This window comes from Pelodiscus sinensis, chromosome 3 (assembly GCF_052426305.1).
Source record: "Pelodiscus sinensis isolate ZL-2025 chromosome 3, ASM5242630v1, whole genome shotgun sequence".
Lineage (NCBI taxonomy): Eukaryota > Metazoa > Chordata > Testudines > Trionychidae > Pelodiscus > Pelodiscus sinensis.
Genome location: NC_143054.1, coordinates 70382374 through 70399439, shown reverse-complemented (window position 1 = coordinate 70399439; position 17066 = coordinate 70382374). Strand labels below are relative to the sequence as shown.

Below are 17066 nucleotides of genomic sequence, written 5' to 3'. Positions count from 1 at the left end.
AGCTTTGATGCTTCAGAACATAACTACTCTGTGGAAGGCTGGGCTGGGCTTATGGGCAAGCAACTCCAATCTTAGGGGCACCAGACTCAAGGTGCCATTTTTGTTGTTCATAACCAAAAGGGTAGCAGAATGTTTGAAGTAAAATGTTTCAGATATTCTATATGTGGATTCATTTTCAGTAACCTCCTACTATGTTGTGGAGCTTTATAGAATCTCTTAGAACCTTCTAATTTTTCTGAAAAATAGATTTTCCTGGAACCAATGTTCTCAGCCAAGGTTTGGATAAATGAAGCACCACAACAAGACATGGAGGAAAGGGGCTGTATGACCTTAGTAAGCTGCCAGCAGACAAGAAAAGAATAAGTGTGTAGATTTCACCAGATGGTGGCACATGGGAAATGTTTGGATGCCATTGATAAAGACCCCTTATGTCAAATTGGACAACATGTCATGTTTTAGCACATGGGAAGCACTCTTCCCTCCAGGTTCTCCAGTTCATTCAGGGTGCAGAGCTGAAGGACACTTTTCCTAGTGCACGGATAGCTTTGAGGATTCTGCTTACATGCCGCATGGTGAGTGCGGCCTTTTGAAATGTATCTTTAAAATGTACCTTTGATTGGTGAGAAAAGCAAACTTTGGAACTAGAGAACTAGGGTTAACATTCTAAGGCTGTCACCTACTTAAAACTTTACAATGTAGATGCACAATTCAATTTTATTTGATATCAACACATTTCAGATTTCTATAAGCTTACAGGAAACAATTTTTTTATTTTCTTTTACATGACATGAAAAAAATACAGATTCACAGCATGCAAATTTATCATATAAAGCCGGCTTAAATGACACATGCAAATTGTGTATCAAAGTCATGAAATGGGCTATAAATGGTCTGGGTGACATTTGATCTATGGCTCATCCTGGTGGTAAGTGTTAGTAAGAAACTTACAAGAATAGCAACATATATCATACTTGTGCATTATGCATTTTCTTCCATTTTCATTTGGAGCAGCTCGTGCTGGCCACTGTTGAAAACTAGATACTAGGTTAGATGGGTCCATTGATCAGATACCATCTGGCAATTCCTCTTTTCCTTCATCATAATGCATGAAAAATTTAAAGAATTTTTTTCTCCCATATAATTCAACTTTTTTTCTCCCATATATAGTGCTTAGTAATGTAGAGATTTTTGTTGCTACAAGCAAATATGAAGTGGAAAAAATGAAAATGGATTTTTTACAGTCACCTTTTCCAAAAATAATCTGTGAACATGCACCTGTAATTTTGGACCCATAATTAATTGCTTGGCTAAGTCCCACATTTTTGCAAACTGCTTAGTTAACATCCAGTATAACGAGAATCAGAAAACTGGAAAAAAGCAAGTGAGTTGCTGATAAAGTGTAGAACACTGTAAGGGGATTCTGATTTCATGTACAATTTGAAACAAGCATTAAACCGGCTTTTAATTGTGTAGTTGGTGGTGCAAATTATGGAGGAGATGGCCTTCTGTCTCCTCCTGGCCATGGAGTGGGTTCTCGTCTCCTTGTATTAGTGAGTATCCATTTCTGTTATTCCTTTCTGTTTGCAAGGCAGAGAAGTAGTCCCCTCTCCCCCCCCCCCCCCGCACTCTTCCCTCTGGAATGGTGAAAGTCATGCAGACTCTTTCCCTTTCTATACTACCCTCCTACCCCCCCAGCTCCTGTACATAGCAGAATGACTACTTTGGCAGCAGCCTCCTTTGTTGGTCCAGCAGTCTTGAGGTTCAGAGCGCAGAGGGGCATTGTTCAGATTAAATATTGTGACCCAATGGGGATGCATTTCTCTACTGTCACCACCACTTTACACCTCAATGTCTGGATCAATAGAGTACTGGTATAATTTATATTCATTAAGGTCACCTATTATGTCTTCCCAATAAAGATTTTTCATAGTAATTTTTGGATTATGTAATATGAAACCCTAAAGCTCCCAACGGCAGAGTGCACTGTTTTACAAGGACGAACATACTGTATTTCCATTAAAATATATGCAGACATTTCTTTTGAAATGTTTTCTTAACCAGAACTGCGTAAAACTCTTGTTACAAGACACAAGGCATGCATGCGGCAGCTGAGCACTGTGATAGAATTGAACTGCTGTTGGAGAGTGACTTGAATGACTAAATAACTCTTAGGGCCTTTAGATGAATTTCTGACTGCAGGCTAATGAAGTACTTGGTTACAGCATGAGAGAATAATGAGTGTGTGTCTCTAACTATACAGCAGAGCCACATTCACGACAGAGAATGTCGTCCTGCTGTGTGAGAAATCCTTGGCCCACCAGCGAAATGGAACATTTTACACAGTTAAAACAGTCACTGTGCCACTGGCGTGCTTCAAATGAGATATATTTGGCATCTCCAAGAGCTGAAAAAGAAATTAGGAAAAGGGGAATTCAATACATTTCAGAAGAGATCTGAAATTCAATAGCCTGTTTTTGAATATATCATGTTGTCTTCTTTCACACTGAAATCTACAGGCATCCTGCAGTTTGAAATATCCTGTAAAAATAGATTTGCCCAACATATGCAAGGTAGGTGCTAAAAATGAAAGACGAGGACAATATTTGCAACAAAGTTCCGAACTGTGAGATACCTGCCTGTTTTCATATTCCATTATGATCTCTAAGCATAGATGTGACTCATACACTAAGGCCGGGGTCTCAAATGCCCAGCCCATAGGCTACCCTGGCTGGAGTGAATGCACCATCTGGCCTGGGAGTACTGGTGGGCTGAGGTGGGCAAGGGCATGTTGGAATCATCCCTCAAGACCTTCCCATTATCACTTGCCCTCTCCACCACAAAGCATCTCAACCCCCAAGGATCACCAGGAGGGCCTGATGCGGCGATAGCAGTCGACTCCCTTGCACAGCCCATAGGGGAAATGGAGTGCAAGGCCAAGTGGAATGCAAGGCCCGGTTGCCAGGGAGAACGTTTGAATGTGTCTGGAGGCAGGGCCATCCTTACAATTTATGAGGCCCTGTGCAACTAAAGCCAACCCTGCATGGCTTCTGCTGGTGGCAGGCTGCGTATTTCATGTATGCCTAGGGATGGTACTGCTTGGAGGGGGGGTAAAGCAGAAGGACAGAGCCCCCTTCTTTCCTCAGGTGGGTGGGGAGAGCACAGTGGCCTTGGTCTGGGCACTTGGCAGGGGAGGAGACACTGGGGTGGTCATGAGTTGTCCTCTTTGGGTCTTGCACCTGGAGGCAGGAATCATCTCTGATAGAAATTATGTGAATTTTTGTGGTTCCAGTGCAAAATAAAGTGAAATTCAGATATTTCAATGGAACATGTCTGAGATTTAGGGATTTTCATAGTCCAGGACTCAAACTGAAAATCACTAGGTTTGAGCTATGTGAAATATAAGGTCCCAGAAAAAGCATACCCTCAGGTAGGTATACTGGTGGATTTTGGAACTCCATATCTTAACACGTGAGTGAAGATTTTGTTAATCTCAAATATTCCTAAATCTGTTACTGCCTCCACCCTGTAATCTTATCACAGTTGATTGCATTTCCCCTAACTTTTTGGATGTATGTATATGAGTAGCATGCTACTGTTATTAGCTGGTTCCATTACACTTCATCATTGGGCTACAGGAGTAGAGGATTCATTACTAATCATCTCAACTAATGGTCTCAGAATAGTCATGGTATGGACCTGACTTTGAATTATAAATCATCTAAGGACACAGGGCCAAATCATAATACAACTATTCCATGAGTGGCTAGATCTCTTGAGATACGTCTACACAGCAACATTATTTTGAAATAACTTAGTCCGTATCCACACAGATGGCAGTTATTTCGAAATACTATCAAGCTGGAGGACTTCTTACTCCGATTCATTGTACGAGGAGTAAGGCAAGTCAGAGGAAGCTCAATTTGCATAGTTTATTTCAAGTTATGTTCTGCTGTGTAGACGCACTCTTAATGTGGTAAATGTGCCTTAGCTAAACAGAACAGTTATATCTAATTAAGATACAATTGTACTAGTTTTAGGTCTGAAAAAAACTGATTACAGGAATAATATACAAAATGTTTGTGTTCACAGTAGAGGTAGGATGCTACTGAGGATACATCTAGATTGCACTCTAAAATCAAAATAAGATACGCAATAAGCGCTATGCAAATTTTGAAATAAAGCACTATTTTGAGACATCCCTTATTCCTTGTGGAACTAGGTTTACAGGGATGCTGAAATAGTGCATCTGTTATTTTGAAAATTATTTCAAAATAGTGGCCGTGTTCCTTGGATGTGGGGTAGCTATTTCAGGAGGTATCCCGAAATAGTCTTGACGTACCCTAAGTGTCTCTTTGTGTATCCTTAGGGACGTGAGTCACTCAACTTCACTTTGCAGTTCCTCCATCCAAAAATATACAAGACATTTATATAAACCAAAAGAAAAGTCTTTTCAGCACATGAAAATAATGTAATGCTTAGTAGGTCCTGTAGAATATGTGATTTACATGGTCTAACAAGTTATGTTGCATTTACTATGGACCGAATTCAGATTCTGTCTTCATTTACATAGCTAAGAACAGAATTCGATTCATGGAACTCACTTTCATATGGCTGAGAGCCTACATACTGCCCCTTCAGTGGGGCAAGTTTTATAACAAAGAGCTTTATAGGGAGCATGAAATAGATTTTGTTTTTTTCCTTTTGTGTGATTTGGAGGAAGAATATAGGAGGACACCTTTTGTGTCACCAGACAACATTGACCTTATTTTCAGCTGATGTATATTTCCTGAGCTTACCTGACGATTCCAGTAAGTCCCACCAGCTAGACCAGGGGTAAGCAATAATTTTTGGCTGGGGGCCACTTCAAAATTTTTTGAAGTGGCCCCGGACCATCCTGGAAGTGGCAGGGCTAAAGTGGAAGGGGTGGGGCCAGGATGTTTCTGGGCTTCCCCACCCACAGACCATGATTGGTCTGGGGGTGAGGGAGTCCCTTTGCCCCCCCTTCCCACTAAGCACCCATGCCCCTGGCAGGGTGGAAAGAGGCTTCACAAGCTCTCCCACTCCCCAGGCCAATTAGAGCCTGGGGGCGGGGAAAATGCAAGAAGTTTCCTCTGCCCTGCCAGGAGCACGTAGCACTTTGAAGTGTCACACGCTCCTGGCAAGGCAGGAGGAGACTTCACACGCTCCCTTGCCCCCATGCCCTGATTAGACTGGGAGCGGGAAGAGCGTGCAAAGTTTCCTCCACCCTGCGAGGAGCCCGCGGCACTTCAAAGTGCTGCACACTCCCCCGCAGGGTGGGGGCAGGGCAGAGGAAGTTTTGTGTGCTCCCCCGCCCCCATGGTCTGATTGGCCTGGGGGCGGGGGAGCATGTGAAGCCTCCTCCCGCCCTGCCAGGAGTGCGTTCCTTATAGAGCGAGGGCGGGGCGGAGGAAACTTCACGTACTCCTCCCTCCCCCAGGCCAATCCCTGGGCTTGGGGGTGGGGGAGCATGTGAAGTCTCCTCCTGCCCTGCCAAGAGCGTGAGGAACTTCAAAGTGTTACGTGCTCCTGGCAAGGTGGAGGAAACTTCGTGCACTTCCCCCGCCCCCAGGTCCTAATTGGCCTGGGGGCAGGGGAGCGGCAGGGACTCCACAGGCCAAATCAACCCACTTGGCGGGCTGGATCCAGCCTGGAGAGGCCCTTTTGCCCACCTCTGAGCTAGACACCTGGGAAATGATCATTGACTATTGGGGATATTTGCTACTAGCAGTCACAGGTTAACTACATGCCATTGTAGGCAGTCTCATTATACTGTACCTTACATAAGTTTATCAAGTTCAGGCTTGAAGAGACTTAGGTTTTTTGGCCCCCACTGTTTTGCCACATACTATTCTCCTGAGAAGGCTGTTCCAGAACATTACTCTGGTGGTTAGAAACCTTCACCTAATTTCAAGCCTAAGCATCTTAATGGCCACTTTATTTACATTTGTTCTTGTGTCAACATCGGTGCTGAACTAAAATAACTCCCCCTCTCTCCCCTGGTTTTTCTCCCTCTAATGTATTTATAGAGAGCAGTCAAATCCCCCCTAAGCCTTCCTTTGTTTAGGCTAAACAAATCAAGCATCTTGCGTCTCCTCTCATAAGTAGGGATTTTCTTTCTTTTGATTATCCTAGCAGTCTTCCTCTTGCACCTATTCCAGTTTGAATTAATCTTTCTTAAACATGGGAGACCAGAATTGCATGCAGTATTTCAGATGAGGTCTCACCAGTACCATGTTTAATAGTAACAACACTTTCTTTTCCTCTGGACAGTTACATTTGGTGACAGTCAAGTTTTCATAACCTGCACCATGAACAAAGGACTAGAGCAGCCAGATTTGGGGAGTGTGCTAGGAAGTTTGAGATATGGGTGGTTGGACTCAGGCCTATATGCCGTAGTGTAGACATTGGAGATCCAGGTTGAAACTGACAATTCAACAATTCCTAACCTAGGTTAACCTCAAGCCCTAAGTAAACAAATCCAGAGTTTGTTAACACATGTTCTACTATTGGTGTAGTCATACCCAGAAAGTACTTTTTAAGCAAACTGACTTAAAATTCACAATAAGTGCAGTATTTTAATTGCAAGTGGAATATTTTATGTTAGTTAATACAGTGATTTTGAAACTTTGTTTCTCATTAACCTGTTGAAGAAAATCATAGATGCCTGCAACCCAATATAATTTGACTAGAGTCTGGGCTCCAGGGTGTGGCTGAGGATGAGAGCTTTGGGGTATAGGAAAGGACTCTGGCTTTGTGGGGTGGGGGAGTCAGGGCTGGGACAAGAAGGGCTTACCTTGAACAGCTTCCTGCCAGCAATGCAGCGGGGATGCTAAGGCAGGCTTCCTGCCTCTCCTGCACCACAGCCCATGCTGCTCCAAGAAGCAGCCAGCAGCAGGTTTCCAGCCAAAAGGAGTGTGGAGCTAGTGCTTGGGTTGGGGTCATGTGAGGAGCCCTGTGCATTCTTCCTCTCCCCGCTCCTAGGAGCCGTGCCTGCTGCCAGCCACTTTTAGGGTCTGGCACACTCTGCAGTGCCAGGACAGGCACCCCCACTGGTCACCTGATCACCCTGCAGCAGTGAGACCCAGTGCCTGACATTCTATGTCCCAGTACTGGGTTGAGACCTGTAGTTTGAAAACCGCTGAATTTACAGATATTTGAGCTGAATCAGCACTGATAATTTTTTAGTGGCTGATCTACTTTAAATAGCTAGACTCACCAGTAATGGGTTTGTTGCAGGCTGCACACTTCTGTGCATAAAGCTTGTTGAAGCAGTCTAGGCAGTATGGATAATCATCTCTGGAAATAAATCGTTGCCCAGACAGTTGCTGCTTACATCCAGCACACAGAAAGCATTCTTTGTGCCATGGCTGGTCATGGTAGGTCACTCCACCAGTTGTTATCACCTGATGCAGCAACAAAAAGCAAATAAACAAAGGAATGAAAGCATGAATCCATAGCATTCAGCTGCAAAATCAAAATGTTCTCTTATTTGCACAATTCTGATAACATGTGAAGGGTAGTCTAAAGTAGGAATTCCCAAGGTGTACGTGGGTTTTTTTTTTAAATAAATCCTCCTACTTCTTTCCTCTCTGCAGTTTGGATTTTAATCTTGACTGAGTAGGACTGACATGAATATGCAGCTGCATAAATTATTCATGTTGGTTCCATAGCAGATACTGTAACATCTGCACCTCATCATCTTTAGTGTATTTATTCTTACTAAGGATGTTAAGTATTGGGTAATTGATTAATCGAATAGTCGATGCATTTTTGCTTCGATTAGTTGATAGGGCGCCTCCGCCTTTGAAGTATAGGGCTGTTGCTACACTTCAAAGGTGAAAACACTGAAGCTCGGGGTCAGCTGAGGACTCCTCCAATGACCCCAGATTCTGCCCGGCACTGCTGCTTTGAAACACCGCCATGGCGTTTCAAAGCGGCAGTGCCGCATGAAGTCCTTGGTCAGTGGGGGAGTCCCCAGCTGATCCCAGGCTACGCATGACACTACCACTTTGAAATGCCAGGCTCCATGCAGCATTCAAAGCGGCAGCATTGCATGGAGCCCGGGGTCAGTTGGGCTCCCTGCGATGCTGCTGCTTTGAAATGCTGGGCTTCCCATAACATTCAAAGCACCAGTGCTCCGCACAAAGCCCAGGGTCCGTTGGGGACTCCTTAGTTGATCCCAGGCTCCACGCAGCCTTTGAAATGCCACGAGGAGCCTAACGCATTCAAAGTGGCAGCGCTGCATGGAGCAGCTGACCCCGGGCTCCGTGTGACACTGCCACTTTGAAGTACACCTCTCTTTTCCCCCCCTTGCTGCTTCTATCTGATAGAGGCAGCAAGTGGGGGCGGGAAGTGTCTAGTCGACTAGTCCTTCACATCTCTAATTCTTACAACCCCTTGTGAAGTAGGAAAGAACTGTTATCCCCATTTTACCGATGAGGAACTGATACACTGACACTAAGTGGCTTGTCTAAGTCCACACAAGAAATATGTAAAACCAGGAAATAGAACCCTGGTTCTCTAACTCCCAGGCTAGTACCATAATCACTGGATCATCCCTCCTACTTAGAACATAAACTCTTCAGGACAGGGAATATCTCTAAGAATATGTCTACACTGCAGCTGGAAAGGGTGATTTCTAACCCAAGTAGACAGTAGGGATGTCATAGTGTAGTCAAACACCCAATGAGGCATGCTTTTTGGGATGCCAGCGCATCTCGTGTCTGCGGGGAGCTCAGACCCTCCAGGGGCTGCTGCTACCCCATGCTGCTGCCTCTAATAGAGGCAGCAGCAATGGGCAGAGGGATGGGATAGGTGGCTCTCCCTTGTACCAGCCTCCCCTCACTGTGTCTGTGTCTATATCAGAGGCAGCAGCACGGAACAGCAAGCAGAAGGCCGCCTGTGTGGGGAGCTGGTTTTTAAATTGGCTCCCCTCATGGACCAGCTCCCAACTGCCACCCTACGCTGCTGCCTCTGATACAGAGGCAGTAGTGCAGAGTCGCAGGGGCCTCCATGCAAGTGGAGCTAGGAGTGCACTGGCTGCCGGCCCAGCCGCCAGGGACTATCGTATAGTTGTGTAACTATAATATTTGATGTAGTTATACATCTATTCAATTACTCGTTAACATCGCTAGTAGATAGACTTGAACTATCTGCTCAAGCTGGGTGGCTAAGGATAGCACTGTGGACATTGTGTCTCATGCTAACTGCGCAAGTCCAACCCTGCCTGAGCTCCTGTGGCTAGCCTGAACGCCTGTCCGCACTACTTTTTGTAGCACACTTGCTCAAGCAGAGCTAGGGCAAGTTTATCTACATTGGTTGAGAATCACACTTCTTAGATGCAGTGTAGACATACCCTCATGTACTGTGCTTAAACAATGGGACCACTTCTTGACTCTATGGTGCTACTGTAATACCAATAATTAAGAACAGCAGAAGAAATTAGGCCTTTAAATATGGAAGATGGTAGAATTCTATTAATTACTGGCTCATTTTCAACTTTTCAGCAACTCTTGGGTAACTTTTTAAATGTTTTCAAAAATATTGTATTTTAACTTAGTAAGAAGTAGCCAGGGTATGTCTACACTGCACTCTAAAATCAAAATAAGATATGCAATTTGCGTATCTTATTTCAATTTTATTTTGAAATAGCCTATTTAGAAATTTGACACGTATACACAGCGCCAAATTTCTAAATAAAGCACTATTTTGAGACATCCCTTATTGTTCATGAAATGAGGTTTACAGGGATGCCGAAATAGTGTGTCCATTATTTAAAAAATTATTTCGAAAGAGTGGATACGTTCCTTGGGTGTGGGGTAGCTATTTTAGGATACCTTGCAGTCTAGATGTACCCACAGTCTAAGTAAGCATTGTGGTAAAACATTCTTATGCCCTTAGGAGAGCAAAACATAGTGGGCTCGTCTACACTGGCCCCTTTTCCGGAAGGGGCATGTAAATTTCACCTATCGTAGTAGGGAAATCCGCGGGGGATTTAAATATCCCCCGCGGCATTTAAATAAAAATGTCCGCCGCTTTTTTCCGGCTTTTAAAAAAGCCGGAAAAGAGCGTCTACACTGGCCCCGATCCTCCGGAAAAAGCGCCCTTTTCCGGAGGCTCTTATTCCTACTTCAAAGTAGCCAGTATGATCTTCCATTCTGCTATACCAGTTATCCTCCTTTGTTCTTGTATGTTACTATCAACTCTAACTTTGCCCTTAGATTAGCTCCCTTGCTGACATCCTATGAAAAGCTCATTTGTATGCCCTGTGCCCTTCCTGCTGTTTCATGTAAATTCAGATTTAAACCTCTATGTGTCTATAATGCTTGGTGTTTACAGAGATTATTTTAACCTTGTAGTTTCTGTAATCAGACTTTGCCTATAGTATCCTAATGTACATAATGTTTTATCTTTGGCTTCCTTGTCCAGAATTGCATTAAAACGAGCGTAGTAGTGTCTTGTAGAGCTCTAGCTCTTCCCTTTAGTTATGTTTGGTTAATTACCTTCTTGCAGGCATAGCAGTGGCGTGCAAACTGCTTCTCAAAACATGGCACACAATAATTCTCATTGTCTTTGGTAACCAAAGGCTTTGTTCCTAAAGGCTGCCGGCAGTACTGACAAACAAAACAAGTTTCATGCCAGCAACTTCCTTTAAATTCCATTTTACGAGAACCTGAAAACCAATAAAAGCATGTGAGTGCCACTGAAGTTAAGGGATCACCTTGCAGAAGGACAAGATTCCCTCATCCAGATGAACTTGCATCTGACTTTGTTGAGCCCCTGACTACCATTGCACCCCACATCCAATTCAACTACAAAGTCATAATCCATACCCACATCCACATACTATAATGCTTCTTCCCTCCTTTTCCTCTGCTGGTGCCTCAGTGCTGAGAGAGCAGGGGCCTCTTATTGTCTCCTAGAGAACCCCTTGTAGGGGAGGAGGAGACATGTTCCAACAGCAGGCCATGCCTCTCCTCTCTGCAAGGGAGTACACCCACATTCTGAATGGAGGGAGAAGCTGCAAAATCACATCATAGAGTTGGTGTTTCCCCTGGGTAAGAGAACAGGCCTTGCTGTCCTGACCTATTAGGGCTGATCATAGTGACCAGAAAAAATAAGAGGTGTTAACCGTGTCCAAGACAGAAACAGACAAGCGTCACCTTGTCACCTGCCAGCGTGCTTTAACTTTTCTCTACGATCCTCAAATGGAGCAGGGACTAATAGCACTCATGCCATTTCTTTTTGCAAGACTATGGGACAGTTTATAGTTTGGAGACGTAAGTATTAAAGGACAATAATTGGTAAGGCCACTAAAATCAGGCCTGGTCTACACCTAAAATGTGGCTGAACATAGCTACATCACTCCAGATGTACAAAATTATACACCCTGATAGATGTAGCTCAGCCGACCTACTCATTGGCGTACACATGACTAAGTTGATGGAAGAACACATCTATCAACTGAGCTGCTCAAGGAGGTGTGAGTTAGCACAGCCACAGAAAAACTCTTGTCTCTAATGTGTGTCTGCATTATAGGGTCCTACAGGCATAGCTACAGCTCTGTTGCTACATGGTAGTAGAGACAAGCCCTTAGACATCATCCTTGTCAGGGAGGGATAGCTCAGTGGTTTGAGCATTGGCCTGCTAAACCCAGGGTTGTCAGTTCAATCCTTGCAGAGGCCATTTAGGGATTTGGGGCAAAAATTCATCAGGGATAGTACTTGGTCCTGCTGTGAAGGCAAGGGACTGGACTCGATGACCTTTCAAAGTCCCTTCCAGTTCTAGGAGATAGGCAATCTCCATTAATTTTAATTTTTTAAAAAATTTTTACAGTAGGTGTTTGTCTACACACAAGTGGTACCCTCTTAACTATACCGTTGGAGTTAAAGAAGTACAACACCCCTGTATACACAATTATATTAGTATAAAACATATGGGGGTATAGCTACACTTGGGAGATAAACCAAAACAGTAAATAAAACAAAACAAAACAAAACAGTGTTTGGTAAATTAAAAATCTTGAAAACAATTTGAGAAACTTAGTCTGATAAAAATGTAAGTTAAACTAATCATCACAAATGATTGACAATAATATCTTGACAATATTTTAAAGAAAAGTTTTCATCTTCGAAGAAATCATGATACAGCAACAAAAATTTCCTCACAAAAAACAAAGCAAACAAACTGTAACCAGGTCTGATCTCTGAAGGTCTAAATGACACAATGGAAAAATACAGATAGCAGCATTCTCTACACTCATATTAGCACTCCTACTGTAGTCAGTCTAATGGTAGATTTCCTGAGAATTGCAAGTGTAGGCAATGTCAGTGAGCCTATGTGGGAAAATCTGAGTCTGTTTCAAGATTGTAATATTATTCCTTGCAGGTTTAATATAATTACACGTGCAATGTTAAATCTTAAAATATGAGCATGCATCCGCCTTCCCCCACCTCATTAACTGCCAGAAGGATTAAAAGAGGGGAAGATAGTCCCCTGCATGCTGTACTGAAAGACAGGGAATTATGCTCTGCTTGTAGCTTAACTATGCAAGTGCTTGCATTTAATTAAAAGTGCAATATAATCATTTCATCGAGTTAGTGAAGAGCCCTTGTTAACTTACCAGGCATAATGGCCTTCTGACAGTGGACGCACTTTGATGAATACTCATTAGAATAACAGTGAGTACACAGCAAGAGCTCATCCTTGGCAGCAAAAGGCTTTTCCACCAAAGAGTGATTGCATTTGGCACACTTGAAGCACGCTGCATGCCAGTGGCGGCCTTTATAGGAGAGATCCTTTGAGAGAGTAATACATGTTAATGGAAAGCATTGGTTTACTCCACCACAACCCCACACTTTAAAAAAAAAAAAGACTAAACAAAAAGCACTTGGAGAGTGACTGGACCAATGGCTTGTGCCTTTAGCTGGAAAATAATTGTCAAAGATGACAAATAAAATCTATCCAGAGTGAAAAGATGGGCAGGATATTCTGTAGTTCACTTTTATTGACCACAAAGAGCTCCTTTGCTCAGGCCATAGCTGTTCCTCCATGGCAGGATTACTTAGTATTTTAAAGATGACAGTCACAGGAAACAAATGGAGTTCATCCCTTTAATAAAAGCCACTAGCATTTTTTCTTTCTTTCAAGGTCTCTACATGAAAAATGCAGACCTTTTTTTTTAAAAAACCATTTTTTCCCCCTGAAATACTCTATGGGTAACTAAAGAACTCAAAGGATTATGGCCTCTCAGATAACAAGCAAGTGAAACCTGCTTAAATGATGGGGGAAGCAACCTTTATGCAGACTACCCTTTGTGTTTGTTTTTTAATCTTAGAAATATGAGGCATGTTAAACTTTATCTTCCTTGTTCTTAATAAAACAAACTGAAAATCTTGTTGTATATTTTCTTAGCTTTCTTAGTGCTTAAGCATGTTGAATCATTTAAAAATATCTGTCTTTAAATCTCTTTAGAGTGTGATTGAGTTAAATAGGCATTAACAAAAAACCCAAACAACTAAACAGCAACAAATCCTGTAGGAAAATAAATCAAATACTTCCAGATCTTCTTTCTAATGAAGGTAGTACAAAGAAGCACAAATGGGTCTTTTATTGACTGTATAAGTCCCCCTTAAAGTAATAAAAGGGGAAATAAAATACATAAGACTTAATTTTAAGAAGTGCTGAACACCTACCATTTTCTCTGGTTGCCTATATAACAAAAGCTATTGTCAAAGAGTAGCCTGGGGCAAAAATATAGAAAGGAGAGAGAAAGAAGGCAGGGGGGTAGCCCTTTAATTCTGTGAGGAACCACCAATTGTCACCCTAAAGGGGCAATTTTTTTGGCTGATTGTTGTGTGTTGTATCCTCTTCACTTCACTCCTATTATATTTTCATCCTGGCTTTTCCTGTGTCTCAGGCCTGCACCACATCTCAAACTTAGGCCAACCTAGCTGTGTAGCTCAGGGTGAAAAATTCACAACAATGACAAACTTTCTGTTAAGGCAACTTAAGTCCCATTGTGGAATTCTTCCAGCCATCTAGCTACCTCCTCTCAAGTGGGTGGATTTGCTACAGTGAGGAAAAACCCATTCTGTCTCTGAAGCAGATGTCAATAGTGCTACAGTGTAATTGTGCTGCTGTAGTGCTTGTAAAGTAGATACTTCATAGTCTTCTGGAATGTGATTCAGCTATCCATCTAGGGGCCAAAATAGTTGGCATGAAATGATGCTGTAACTTAGTTGGTTTTAATTTTAAATTTTGGATCAGACAGGTAGGTTGGGCTTCTGAACACAGAGGCTGTGTCTAGACTGGCAAGTTTTTCCGCAAAAGCTTGTGAGCTGTCTACACTGGCCACTTGAATTTCCGCAAGAACACTGACATTCTCATGTAAGAAATCAGTGCTTCTTGCAGAAATACTATGCCGCTCCCATTCGGGCAAAAGTCCTTTTGCGCAAAAGGGCCAGTGTAGAAGCTCAGATTTGTTGTGCGCAAAAAAGCCCTGATCGTGAAAATGGCGATTGGGGCTTTTTTGCGCAAAAGCGCGTTTAGATTGGCCACAGATGCTGTTGCGCAAAAGCATCCATGCCAATCTGGACACACTTTTCCGCAAATGCTTTTAACGGAAAAGCTTTTCCATTAAAAGCATTTGCGGAAAATCATGCCTGTCTAGATGTAGCCAGAGGGGTTTTTTGGGTCACATGGATGAGTCGGCTGCTGAAAATGCTGGTCACAGAGTTTTGGGGCAGTTTTCTGCCCAAACCAGCAGTTTTCCCTTGATAATTGCCATATGATACACAGCTGTGCTCTATCTTTTACCTCCATTGGGACCATTGACCTCTTCCCTGGAGAGCACAGATCCTGCCCTCCATTATCCTCTGGCCCCTCTGGCACTGCTGATGTAGCAGGGCCATAAAACCACCAGATGCAGTCATTTAGGAATCCTCCCACCCAATGTAGGGCATTTCGCCAGGGTGATCGAACACCTCTAGGTCATCTGCTTCATTTGTGATTTCAAATGTCTTAATTTGCATCCCTCTCTCAAAAGAGGGTGCAAGTGTAGACATGCCTTAACAGATTACTTTACTTAAGAGCCTTTGGTGAAAGACCTTGTCAAAGATTTTCTAAAAAATCTACACATACTATATCCACTGGATCCCCTTGTCCACACGCCACAAAGATTTTTAGTAGATTAATGAAGTATGATTTCCCCTTAGAAAAATCCTCTTGACTCTTCCCCCACAAGTTATGTTAATCTACTTGTCTGACCATTTTGCTTTTTCACTATAATTTCAACCAGTTTGTCTGCTACTGAAGTCAGAATTATTGGCCTGTAGTTGCTGGGATCACCTCTCGAGTCCTTTTTAAAAATTGCCATCATTTTAGTTATCCTCCAGTCATTTGATACAGAAGCTGATTTGAATGCTAGGTTACAAACTATAGTTAGTTCTGCAATTTCACATTGGAGTTCCTTCATAACTCCTTAGGTGACTACCATCTGGCTAATGCGATTTGTTACTGTTTAGTTTATCAATTTGTTCTAAACCCTCCTCTCACACCACCTCACTGTGGGACAGTTCCTTAGATTTCTCACCTAAAAAGAATGGCTCGGGTTTGGGAATCTTTGGTGTCATTAAAGTTTCCATGCAGCTTACAAGGATTTCATTTTTATCACTCTACCTTTTAACTTCTGTTTAACTAACTTCTTCACTTTTTGTGTAGTCCCCCTTTCTGAAATTAAATGCGAGGGTTGGGCTAGTATGGTCAGTGATGCTGACGGACTTGCCGGGTAGGCCTGACACATAGTAGTAGTTATATAGGCTTTGTTTTATAGCTTTGTTTTATATAGTTACATAGATTTTCTTTCATCTTTTTTTATAACTGCTGCTAGGTATCAAAATATATTCTGCCTTTTCTCCCTTTGGGTGGAAGGGGTTAGGATAGGACTAGGCTCCCCCAAGCAGTCCTCAGCACTGCCTAGAGCATGCTGTGCCTCCCCTCATACCAGTCCTTCCGTGCTACCTGGAGTGCACCACCTATGTCTCTGGTGGAGATTCAAATGACCTGCAGTAGCAGCAGCCAAGAGCCCCAGGCCAGGTAGTTGCCCCTTTGCTCCCCTCCATCAGTGGGCCTGGTTGTGTAGTTTTCCTCACCACAGGAATTTTAAATTTAATTATATTATGGTTGCTATTACCAAGCAATCTAGCTCTTAGACCAGATGTTGTGCTGCACCTCTTATATCAGATCTTGTGCTGCACTTAGGACTAAATCAGAAATTACCTGTCTTCTTGTAGGTTCCAGGACCAGCTCCAAGAAGCCTCAGTTCTCATATGATTCCAAACTCAGCTCTCCTGCTGAGCAGAGCACCACCCTGTTTCCCCAAACGTTGTGAATATATCTGGTTTGTGGTACAAGTGAGCCTGGGAAAATTTCTATGTTTTGAAACCATGTGAAACATGGGTGCATTGATAGTCTCCCTTGAAGTTTCCGGGTTCATTTGAATTTAAAACTCAAAGTGAAATGCAGGGGTTGTGAGTCAGAACTAAAGGGGAAAAGCTGTCAGCTGACAACTAACTGCACCTACTCAGGATATCACAGTTCTGATTAAAGTTCTGCAAGTTGTCTAGATTCAAGGAAAGCAGAGTCCAGAAAGCTGAAGTTTGTTCTGTCTGATTGTGTCTAACATGGAGATTGCCTTTTTGAGACAAGCCAGGTGGTGTGAGATAAACAAGAAATTAAGCTGTCATATTGCAAGTAAGATATTTTAATCAAAATATGCCCTCTGAAGGCATCTTGTTTACGAAGACAGACATTACATAAAAATGATAAATATTGTTCCCTTCCCGCTGAACTCCTGTGTGTTGACTAAACATTTATAATAAAACCAATTTATAGACAAAGTGAAGTTGTTTTTCCCTGGACATCCCTTGGAAGCATTTATTTTACAGTTTCCTGTGATCTTATCTATTGAAGTACAGGGACAGCAAGAGAGGGTAGAGTAGGGGGAGAGTGCGAGATTGCAACTAGTGAGAGTGCTAGAGGGAAAA

At 42.8% G+C, this 17066-nt stretch overlaps 1 protein-coding gene across 3 annotated transcripts in view; it reads right to left on the bottom strand.

The window, feature by feature from the left end:
• Positions 1-700: 700 nt before the first annotated feature.
• The window catches only part of FHL5 (four and a half LIM domains 5), a 31370-nt gene continuing 15004 nt past the window's right edge, over positions 701-17066 (bottom strand). For all 3 annotated transcript variants that reach the window (XM_006118418.5, XM_089777194.1, XM_089777193.1), the window contains 4 exons: positions 12644-12818; positions 10524-10693; positions 7238-7424; positions 701-2404 (listed from right to left, as the gene is read on the bottom strand). In XM_006118418.5, the coding sequence (XP_006118480.2) occupies positions 2253-2404; positions 7238-7424; positions 10524-10693; positions 12644-12818 (684 nt within the window). In that variant the 3' untranslated portion in view covers positions 701-2252. The remainder of the gene's footprint in view (positions 2405-7237; positions 7425-10523; positions 10694-12643; positions 12819-17066) is intronic.